Source organism: Barbus barbus, assembly GCF_936440315.1.
Source record: "Barbus barbus genome assembly, chromosome: 32".
Classification (NCBI taxonomy): Eukaryota; Metazoa; Chordata; class Actinopteri; order Cypriniformes; family Cyprinidae; genus Barbus; species Barbus barbus.
The window spans coordinates 3,418,092-3,430,176 of NC_136760.1; the positions used below are offsets into that span (position 1 = coordinate 3,418,092).

Consider the following 12,085-nt stretch of genomic DNA (forward strand, 5'->3'; position numbering starts at 1 on the left):
ATTCAATTCAATGAATCAAAAATTTCTGACAACTATGTAGACATACCAAATCTAGTAAAAATGTCAAAAATGCACAAAAGCTTTAAAAAACAGAAAATACAAAAATCTAATTCAAAATACTAACAAAAATGTTCATGTCAGTGTTCCTAAAATAACCATATGAAAACTATAACAAAAATACAAAATGCGTATATTTACATAAGTAATTATAATATTTATGTAACTATTTGTTTGTTAAAAGGATGTCATCACTTACCCCTATATCTTTCCAACCTGTATGACTTTCTTTCTTCATGAAATACAAAATAAGGTTTTTTTTTTGTTTTTTTTACATATAATAAAGGCAATGTTGTTTTTACCCCACTGACTTTCATTGTATGGTCAAAAAACTGTGTGTTTAGGAGAACAAAAACAGTTTTGGTATGACATAAAGGATACGATTTGAATGCACTTCCCCTTCAAGAGAACACGTTTCAGTGCTGTTTGTGGGAAACTACTGCATCAAAACTCTCCTTCCACTGTCCTGTCTACATTCTGATTTCTGAAGAAACCTAGAAATTCATCTTACAGACGTGTAATCTTACTGTTTAAACTGCATATATTAATGCATATGCATTTATTATAATTATGTCAAATGCTCAAATACTTTCACTGCCGTGATGTGACATTAATTTTCTTAGTTTAGGTGGTTCACACACACTCATGTCTGGTTTACTATCTATGTGGGGACTCTCCATAGGCGTAATGCTTTTTATCGTTCTACACCAACCCTGTATATAAACCTACCCCTCACAGAATACTTTCTGCATTTTTACATTCTCAAAAAACTCATTATGTATGATTTATAAGCTTGTTTGCCCATGAGGACCTCAAGTTAGGTCCTCACAGTGACACGAGTCCCCATGAGTTGATGTGTATTCAGGTATAAGTCCCCACCCGGACTGAAAAATAAGATCTCACACACACACACACACACACACACACACACACACACACACACACACGCACACACACACTCGCACACACACACACACACACACGCACTCGCACACACACACACACACACACACACTTCTTTCGCTGTACAAACCGTATATTCTATTGCCCTACACCAACCCTAAACATAAACTTAGCCCTCACAGGAGACTTTTTGCATTTTAGATTTTCAAAAAACTTAATTCTGTGATTTATAAGCTTGTTTACCCATGGGGACCTCAATTTAGGCCCCCACCGTGACACAAGTCCCCATGAGTCTGTGTGTATTCAGGTTTAAGTACCCACTGGTATATAAAAACAGGTACACACACACACACACACACACAGAGAGAGAGAGAGAGAGAGAGAGAGCGAGACAGGGGTCACTCAGTCAGCTGGTATTTCTGACCTTATGATACGCAATGTCTGGAATGCTAATCATTCTTGTTTATCTCCTCATCTCAGTTCTTTCTTCTGAACTCTGCCCATGGGACACATCCTGGATTGTTTTCAAGCTGGTTTCTTTTAAAATTGTTTTGTGAGCACAAACAAATGATTGCTGCAGAACTTGATTCTTACAATTAAATTTTGCCTAAAGGTGACACCGTAACTAGCCTTTCCAGAGGACAAAATGTTCCTGAAGCTATAGGTCCATTAAAGGTGTGTGTAGGTGAAGTCTGAACATTCCAGTCCTAATGACGCTGACTAATGCGGTGATAGAAGCCAAACACATGTGACACCGAAATATTAGAACAAAGTCTTAGCAGGCATATTATTGTTGACTAAAACTAAAACCAAAAACATAAAAAAAAAAAAAACTTAAAATAATTGTTAACTGAATACACACACAGTAGTTCAGTAAAAAACAACACTGAGTCCTGAGATCTTCTAAGTCTGGAATGAAAAATGTTGATAATCCTTTTATAAGGTACAAACATTTGGAACATTTGTGTCATTAGCAGTGATTAAATCTTGACAGGGCTCACATGCATGGAACATCGTGTGATGTATGCTAAAAATGTTGAGATGAGCTGTGCTGTCAGATAACTCATTGGTCGTGACAAAAAAGACAAATCTTTTACAAAACAAGATTAAAATACACACTTACATTGACTCCAAAAATGCTCAAATTGTCTGATATTTTAAGAAACGTATTGACCTTAACAGATTGTCTGTGGTTGGTTGGTGTCACGTGATTTTGAATTACAGCAAAAAGGTTTAAAAATAAGGATGTTTTGTTTTTGCTTTTCAAAGAAATATTAATATAATAATGCTTTCATCTCATGAATTTTGTTCTTTTAATGAGGCTTTTTCATCATTATGATATCATGAGGATTGCATCACTTGTTTGAATTGCATTTGTGAATTTAAGAAATTTTAGACCCAGACAAGAAAAACACATCTTCATCAAAATGTCCCAGCAAAATTACTTCCAGGCCTCGTGAACTTATGAGATGAGCCTGGAAAATGTGCTGAAGTATTAAACCTCTGCCCTGCTGTGTGTTAATGCCCCCATGTGGATCCTACTTGTCATCGCAACTAGAGATCATTCATTTAGATAAAGCCTTGTAATTTAGATAAATCTTTCCTATAGCCACAGATGAAATATAGGCACAAAGTCAAATGGATTACAATTAAATATTTTGAACAATGCAATAGCCTGACAGCTAAAACAATAAATAATTAATTCATATAATTAAATGAATTTCATCTCAACCTCAAACTTTATCCTGAAAAATCTAATATATTTATACATTAAACTTGCATAGATCAAAAAAATGGGTTTTAGATATCACTTTAAGTGCTTTGAGACAGTCTTTAAAAAATAAGGCAGACTCTTGTTTTATTATTGCAAGAGGCCCTATATAAGGACGCCTGGGTAAAGCAGTAATATAATGAACAGTAACCAGGATGAAGCACTCATCTGTAAGGCTCCGTTGAAGCCACAGTTACAGTCTCCTCTGTGACGTGGATTGGCAGGAAGTGTGGTTGGAGTCGGTTCTGGACACATCATCCAATCGACTGCGGTTGATTTGTGTCTGACGTTGTCTTGGTCCAGTCCTCCGCTCTTCAGAATCCAATATGAGTTGTCCTTGAAGAAATAGGCATCTCCTTAAAGTTTAAGAAATAAACTGTGAATAAAAAGCATCTAAGATTGCATACAAATAGGTGGAGAAATGATGATTGAAATATATTTCATCCAATATTTGTGTGCAACAGCGCATACCTGCAACGAGTCATTCTGCATTAAATATTTTAAAGCTACATTAATGCTATTGAATGTTTACATTTACTTTTCTGGTGTTTTCTGCATAGCCAATCAAATAATGTGTGAAGAAAATAATGTTCAAAATTGTGGTTGGCATTAATTCTGCGTAGTTTGTTATGCTGGCCATGGAAGATCAAGCAAAGTGCTTTGCATTGTATGTTTAGACGTGTCATTAATGTAAAATAACAAATAAACTATTCGATTTATAATTATGTTTTAACAATTTAGTTGAGTAATTGCATAGCCAATGAAAGACAAAGAAGAATCCCATTAAAAGATATTCAGCTGAAAGGCAAATTTATTCTATAACTATATATATATATATATATATATATATATATATATATATATATATATATATATATATATATAGTGTTCATGTTTTAACTGAAGATGTGTAATAATAGCAATAATGTGCATTCAAATTGAATGACTCAATTAGCTTAAAGGTTTTAATTCATTTTGATGTCTGAAATTTACATTGAATAATAATTATTGAATAATAACAACACCATGCATTACAGTATAAAGTACTATATATATATATATATACAATTTGTTGGCCAAATCCGGAAATGAGTTAGCATTTTAGCACTTCCAGCTCCATCATCCTGAAGTCAATGGGTTTTTGGTTAAATGTCTGAAATAACGTCTGTGGTGAACACAAACTCTCGATATTTTGATACTTTCATCAGACAATACATGAGAAATACCTCATTCACTTTTTAACATTTTACTTGTCTTTTAAAATGCAGTTAACTGTAAACTCATCTATACTCACTAGTCCACTTTTATAGCCTACTGATTATAGTCTACTATTCTAACTCAAACTTTCAGGGAAAATGTCTTTTAAAGAGTAAATTGTGGCATTTGTGATATAATTCATTAATATCCTACATTTTACTTTTTAAAATTCTTTTGTATTTAGGCTTTAAAATTCAAAGTTGTGCTCATTTGAGAAGATTATCCTAATGAATAAAATGCGTAAGAATCATAAACTTTTGTTGGTCACAGAGCTTATTTTCTGCAATAATCCAAAAGCCAATGGAAAAATTCTACTGGGTTTTTGTGGTGATGATGTGGCGATGCAAACTTTACACATACGTCATTACTGACATGCTCTATTGTGACCAGACTGATATGAGTAATCACAACTGAAGCAAAAGCTTCTTAGTTATAGTAAACTGATAATGTAGCAGACTAGCAGAAAGTGCACTCGAGGTAATCAGACTTTCTCTACATTACCGTCTCCCCAGGTGATGATGTCATCGGGGATACTGGGCGCACCCTTCCAGAGGGAGGAGTTTCTGGGATAACCTGCGTCTGGATGGCGCCTCCCAGACTCCAGGCCTTCAGAGAACCTCCAGAACTCTCCACCGCTGAAGATGTAGGTTTGTCCATTATGAGCCCAAATAAAGGCCGCGTCCACCCTCTTCACCTCGCTTCCGTCCTGAGAGATCAGCCCCCAGTCTGACAGCGGACGTGGGTAGCCAGCAACCGCCTTGGTGTCTTTAAATACCCAGTACTGTGAGCCTGTGTGGAAAGAAGTTTTGCATTCACTTACAGAAATGTGCTTTTTCAAAATGATTTGTTCTTCTATTGTACCACAATTGAGTAAAAACAAACTAACCAATGAAGAAGATGATCCTGCTATCCGTTTTTCTTTCATAAACTGCATCTATCTTGGTAGTGCCGGGAGGAAGACCAATCCAGAAGTTTTTTATGAGAGCAGGATGGAAGGACACAAGAGAACCAGACCGCTGGATTCGCCAGAAAAATGGACCTAGACGATACCAAAAGCAAAACTAAATGTTCTTCTACATTTGTGACAAATGAGACAAATGAGAATAATGCAAGATACTACAGGTAGACCCATTTTGGGTTCCCTAATTTCTCTTCTTTCAGACTAATGGAAAGAAAACGTCCATAATACAAACGTGTTTATTTTATTGCACTTATCTATTTCCGTCTTAACTCTTCTGTTCTGAAAATTTGCACAAATTAGTGCATATTTCATTAAATAATGCATCATTTCCATATGTAATCATTACATTTCTGAAAACTTGTAATAATCCTGTGAATAATTAGCTGGAGAATGTATGGTTCCATCTTTTATTTAAAATTATTTAAAAAAAACAGCAGGTTTAAATCTTGAGCAAGTGGCTTTTAAGATGATCAACTGGATTTGCATTGCAAAATCTGTGTAAGAACAGTCATTGGATACCTTTAAAAAAGAAAACATCTCCTCTGATGTTTGCCACGGCATCAAAACCTCCTTCACAGCGATTCTGGACTGACGGATCAGGTCTAGACAAACAGAGAGGTCACAGAGTTTGTTAACACTTTTAATGCTGGAGAAATGTGCATCTACACTACTGTTCAAAAAGTCTCTTCTGCTCACCAAGGCTACGTTTATTTAATAGTGTGGAATATTATTACAATGTAAAATAACTGTGTTATTTGTAATATATAGTCAAATGTAATTTATTCCTGTGATGCAAAGCTGAATTTTCAGCATCATTACTCCAGTCTTCAGTCACATGAACCTTCAGAAATCACTTTAATATGCAGATTTGATGCTCAGAAAGCATTTCTTCTTATTATTATAAGCTTTGAAATAGTTCTGCTGCTTCATATTTTTGTGGAAATCATATTCTTTTTTTTCAGAATTCTGAAGGATGGAAAGGCACAGCACAAACGGCGTTTAAAAAAGTAAAGGTCTTTACTGTCAGTTTCGGTTAAATGCAGTCTTGTTGAATAAATGTGTACTTTTCTCAAACATTTGTATGGTAGTGTATGTGTCTTAGTAAACATGACTTACTGTGATGGTACTTTGGGTCGAGGTGGTCTTGGTGGTTTGGGTAAGTGTGATGTAGGATGACTTGGGGAAGGTGTTGACAAGCTGCTCTTCCTTCCTGTCAAGACACAAACCAAAACCACACTGACAGATTTAGATGTGGTCAGCAGTGTATTATGACAAACTGAAACAATAGCTTTTAATACTTAAATCTAATAAATGAAAAAAGAGTTACAATTACATTTCATTTAATTTTACATGCTTGCTGCATGTTCTTATTAAAAGGGAGAGTTTTTTATTTATTTATTTTTTTACATAAAGCTATTAATGACTTGAAATCTTTCATTGATCTTCCAGGTGGTCATGAAAGTGAGCACAATGTTTATTTCTGGGTGATCTACTAGAAATTACGGTAACACTTTAGAATAGGGAACGCTTATTCACAATTAACTATAACATTTCCTTCAATAAATACCTAATTTGCTGCATATTAATAGTTAGTAAGAGAAAGGTAGTTGTTAAGTTTAGGTATTGGGTAGGATTAGGGATGTAGAATGAGGTCATGTAAAATAAGGCATTAAGAAATTACAGTAACACTTTAGAATAGGGAACACATATTCACTATTAACTATGCCTTTTCCCGCAATAAAATCCTAATTTGCTGCGTATTAATAGTTAGTAAGGTAGTTGTTAAGTTTAGGTATTGGGTAGGATTAGGGATGTAGAATGAGGTCATGTAGAATAAATGGCTAATATTCTAATAATATGCATGTTAATAAGAAACTAGTTAAGAGACCTTAAAATAAAGTGTTACCGTGATGATGACAAATACCAGATCAGGTAATTAAAGCTTCTGAACATGCTCCTACCGTAGATTGACTGAATGCCATAGCGATCATCTTCTGGAAGAATGTAGGATGCAATATCTCCAACAGGACCCTGGTAGTAAGGCCGCATGATGGACGGATGAGAGGAGGAATGAGAGAGACCCAGGGCATGACCAAATTCATGCACGGCCACCGCGAACAAATCAGTGCCACTGTCATCTAAACAGATAGGAAGGATAAAAAGAGGAGGTCTTCATTTATACATAATAACATTTGTAAGTGTGTGATTCATCAACTGAGGCCACTTTTGGCTACTTAAAAGCAAGATAAGCATCTTCAAACTACATTTCATATATGTAACTGTCAACGATTAATCAAATGTCCTAAAATAAAGATGGCATGCAATGAGTAACTCGCACTATAATGAGTATTTTGAGAGTTTTTTGGACATACTGTATGTTAGCCAGCAGTACACTGATACTAAACTTATACACTTTACAGCTGATTTTTTGAAGTTGTAAATAAAATATAGATCATTAAAAATGTTTTACAAGAAAATAATATTTGACTGTTTCATGTTTCATGTTTAACACTGTATTTTAAGGGCCTATTCTCACAATTAACTTGCTTATTAGCATGCTTTTACTAAATTATTGGCTGTTTATTAGTACTTATAAAGCATATATTAATGCCTTATTCTGCATGACTTTATTCTAGATCCCTTAATCCGACCCCATACCTAAACTTCACAACTACCTTATTAACAATTAATTAACAGCAAATTAGGAGTTTATTGAGGAAAAAATCATGGTTAAAAGTGAATGAGTGTTCCCTATTCTAAAGTGTTACCACTTAATTCAATGTGTTTCTTTGTAATTTATTGTGAAATTAACTAGCAATTTCAAAGTGAGTATTGTTTCTACATTAAATTTCTTTCTGTATAGCAATAAAAATAAATTCTCACATATTAACTGGTTTGGTAACAACATATTAGAAAGCTGCTCTCAGATCAAGAAAATCTGAGAGAAAAAATCTGAAAATAAATTACATTTCTGATCTTCACTATTCATTATGTTTATCTGGATGAAATGTGTTTCACTTCTCATTTTCCATCATAACCAAATATAAACTCAGATTTTCTCAAATTAATGGCATGGAATAGATGGAAATGACAGCAATACTTATTTGTTATGAAAAACTGTCACTGTATGCATGGATAAAGATACTACTTTACGCCTATAACTGAATTGGTTTAATAATTGGTGAACTTTACAGCATAAACACTGCTAGATTCCTGTTTATTAATGTGAAGCTGCTTTGAAACAATCTGTGTTGTACAAGGGCTAAACACTTTATCATCTAAAGCAGTTTTCTTCTGTGGAATAATCAGACAGAAAAATGTCTAAATGCAAAATGTGATTAATTCATAAATATTCTGTAACCACTGTCATTCATCTAGTAATCACTGACTGAATATTTAATAAAGTATCTTGCCTAAATAGGTCCAGCTCTCCTCGTCATCAAAATGTGTATCCCCAGAAACATCAGCCTCTCCTGGGAAGAAGGCATGAGCAAGTGTCCCTCCCTTCCCGTCAAATGGATACCCGTCATCATGGAGCGAGCGAGCGAAAGAGATCTTGATATCAGCTCTGTCCTGCTCACTCGAGGATGTAGCGTGAAACTTGAGGTTGGTCAGATCGCTCCAGGCTTTGAAGGCATAGGCCATTATAGTCGCCACATCATTGGGTTTGAGGAACGGATGGAGAGATGGGTAATTTTGGATGCTAGTAGGACAAAGAGGAACAAAGATAAGTCAGAGGCTGGGGTTATTGTATACGAATGTGGGACCATGTTTGTGTAACAATGCAGACCTCCATGTGAGGTCAGACTTTTTCCAGCGAAGCCCAGTGGTCGCATATCTTCTTTTCCTCCTCCGCTTTTTCAGCATGTCCTCGGACCCTATAATGTCTGGCAGTGAACACCGTGGCGTGTTCATCAGTTTCAGGGTGTCACTGTCTAGAGAAGCACAGAACAGAAGGTCCCAGATCAATATATAGACTTTAGAGAGACTGAGCCCATTAAACATGAAATAAAAACCCATGTGGGGAGGAGAGACAATGAATAATTATTTCTCTAGAAATGTATTGACCAAACCATTTACAAGCCACCAACTGAGGGAAAAGACACTCTAAATCTCTTCATTACACATGTATTTATTAAGAATTGAAAACATAGTGTTTTGATTTCATTTGATTTGGAAAAACCAACAGGGAAGTACACTGCAGAAAGAAACGGGGGAAAACTGAAAAAAAAAAAACACTGAAACAATGCGTCTTGTGAAACAATGACGTTAGACCATTTCCTGCATGCGTTGCATTTACCAAGTTTGCCTGTGTCTTTGAGGCCGGCGAAACGCTGCATTTCTTTGATGGCTCTCTCAATGCCTTCTTTAGTCTGCAGCTTTCCTGTGCGGGGGTCCGGAGGGGGCAGATATCCATACCTGCTTAACCAATCCTAAGAAAAATCAAATGCTAAAAAAGTTAGTTTAACTTACCAAAGGTTCTTTATTATATATTATACAATTATTTTATTTCTATAAATTACAAAAGGATGTGCTAATTAATACATTTTTTTTTTTTTACATGAATACATTTTGTGTTGTTATGTATTCAACTCGAAAAAAAAAAAGCAACGCAGCGTGTCCAACACATCATTCAGTCGATATTATTTCATACTAGAGACTTTCAAAATGTCTTTTGCCAAGTTTTTGATCGTAGAAGGTGCATTTTACACAGTTATGCCGAAAATGGCAAATTCTGATGCATAGACAATTTTGGAGACGCGGTCTTAAAAATGTGAAAAATGCTTGCAGTTAAACATTTTACTTTTAGTTGTAGCAAAGAACTGGCTACTTTTTTTTAGGTTTTGTTTTATGCTGGGTACACATCACAAGATAATCAGGCTGATTTTGGGCCGATTTCTTCCCTTCCGACAATCCTAGGTAATGTCCCGATTATCTTGGTGGTTCTAAAGATTATTTTATCAGATTTTCCTGTGGTGTGCGGTGTGTTAAGAGTGACTGAATCTGCTCGGAAGAATGTCAGAGGCGAATCAGAAATCCTGATGTGTGGGGGGAACCCTGAGGACAAACGCGTGTTGAAAATCTGTTGGTGTGTGGTGTGCTGTCTTTGTCACATCGCAGCACACCACACACAATTTTTTTTTGTCCTCATGTTTGTGGTCTCTCTGCAAAGTGAGAGACGCTCACGGATCGCAAAGTGAGTGAGTGTTTTTGCTCTATAAGAGTTTCAGCGTGGTATGAAGTCAAGTCAAGTCTGCTTTATTGTCAATTCTTCTACATGTACGGCACATACATAGTCTGTTAAATTGACAGGAGAACAGTCTTTTTATGAGACTATCAGAGAGGTAGTTTGCAGTCAATGCTGGATGAGGTAGTGATCAGTCCAATGCTGCACAAGTGACAGATGCTGGTCACAGTTTTTAAGTTGGTGGGGGTGGCAGGTCCTTGGGGTGTGGGGGGTCTCATAGTGTCAGAGTTCAGTGTTGCATGGGGTAAAAGAACGGGAGGCAGTTCAGCTTCCTGACAGCCTGATGTATGAAGCTGTCCTTCAGTCTGCTGGTCCTCGCCTGGAGACTCCGCAGTCTCCTCCCTGATGGCAGCAGACTGAAGAAGCTGTGAGTCGGGTGGGTGGGATCACCTGCAATGCGGAGGGCTTTGCGGGTGAGACGGGTGTTGTAAATGTCCTGGAGGGAGGGGAGAGAGACACCAAAGTGTCTTTGACACTGTTAGAAATGTTCTCTTTATCTCTCGGTGCCTCTAGAAATATTCTCAATTCCTTCATGGCCACCAGAGGGTCCCTAAAAGCTTCTCTATTCTTTATTTGTTCAACTGTAGTTTATATAGATACATTACAAGATGTGGTGCGGCGATTTATCTAATAAGAATTATATTATTACACCACTGGGTCAAACAGGACTTTTTATATATACAAATTGTGTGATTAACGTGGTGTGTAAAAGATCTAAACACACTTTTAGCATTAAGAGGGTTAACAGACTTGTTGAATTTTATTTTCTTTGTTGCAAGTGTAAACTGTTTTAAGGTCATTTAATGGGTCTTTTGTTTATTCCACACCTCAGTTAATTGACTAATGAAGAGAATTGAATTGTTGACTATAGCTTGTCACTAGAATACCTAGACCTCATAAATATGAGGTGTGAATCCACAATTTTAGTTCATATTCATGTTATGTAACACATTTTGGTCCCTGCGTGTCCCTCTTCAAAAAACTCCTAGAAATTTTACTGACTAATTTAACTTAAATCTGGCACACAGGGATTTTACACACATGAAAGTATGCTCACATATGCACATCAAAAACAATACAAACCAAACCCATATATGACATGGTACAGTGTTTGTTTTCCTATTTATTAAAATATGTAACTTATAGTATTGCAGAGTATCTTACCACACCCCGAGAGTACTGGTCCGGCATCGGAGCCAAATGAACCGGAGAGATAAACACAAGCACAGTGCAGGTCAGGTAAACCAACCAAAGATATCCTGAGAAAGTCATCTGCCTGGACGGAATAAAAAAATAAATAAACAGCTGCAGATAATTAAAAGGATCTGCTTTTATTCTAAGGGTAATGTAGTTTATTTTCTCATACCGTTATATGCGTCTCTCTTGCTACTTCAGTTTATCCCTCTAAGGACTAGGCAGGGCCGAGACCAATCGATGAGGAGCTCTCTCTCTCTCTCTCTCTCTCTCTCTCTCTCTTGATTCTGAAAAATCTCTTTCACTTCCTGCTGAATCCAATAACCATTACTTGACTGCATTAAATATACATAATTAATATTAACATTACTTATTAAATTATGCCTTGATTCAAAACAAGTTAAACTTTGCATGACATAAATCAGTCAAAAAACACCAAAATCCACAAATGAGGTAAAGGAGTACGCACACCCATAACTGAAAGAAAACGGATGTTTCAAACTTCACCAAACTGTTACAACACTCATATTGCTCTATTTCTTAAGCGTTGTCACCCTCAGTAAAACAAACACTGCGATTCTTTCAAACCAAAAACTAAATGTGTATTTTTTTCTTTCATCTGCAATATTTTATAATTCCCCTTTTAAAAATCAATAGTGAAAATACATAATCACTAAGGTGCTTTTTTTTTTAT

At 36.0% G+C, this 12,085-nt stretch overlaps 1 protein-coding gene across 1 annotated transcript; it reads right to left on the minus strand.

Moving 5' to 3' along the window:
- Positions 1-1,863: 1,863 nt before the first annotated feature.
- Positions 1,864-11,652, minus strand: LOC306851976 (matrix metalloproteinase-25-like). Its single transcript, XM_079388524.1, has 11 exons — positions 11,564-11,652; positions 11,362-11,473; positions 9,250-9,382; positions 8,740-8,884; positions 8,363-8,652; positions 6,911-7,087; positions 6,066-6,159; positions 5,469-5,551; positions 4,875-5,027; positions 4,490-4,777; positions 1,864-3,087 (listed from the first exon to the last, which is right to left on the minus strand). Exons 2-11 carry the CDS (start codon positions 11,467-11,469, stop codon positions 2,837-2,839), a joined length of 1,722 nt encoding a protein of 573 aa, XP_079244650.1. The 5' UTR covers positions 11,470-11,473; positions 11,564-11,652; the 3' UTR covers positions 1,864-2,836.
- Between the last annotated feature and the right edge of the window lie 433 nt (positions 11,653-12,085).

Excerpts from the sequence above, each read along its gene's own strand:
- LOC306851976 (XM_079388524.1), bottom strand. The coding sequence starts at position 11,469 with ATGACTTTCTCAGGATATCTTTGGTTGGTTTACCTGACCTGCACTGTG. Across the intron at positions 7,088-8,362 it reads GGAGAGCTGGACCTATTTAG|ATGACAGTGGCACTGATTTG; the intron begins GCAAGATACTTT and ends CTATCTGTTTAG. Across the intron at positions 3,088-4,489 it reads CATCATCACCTGGGGAGACG|GAGATGCCTATTTCTTCAAG; the intron begins GTAATGTAGAGA and ends TTAAACTTTAAG.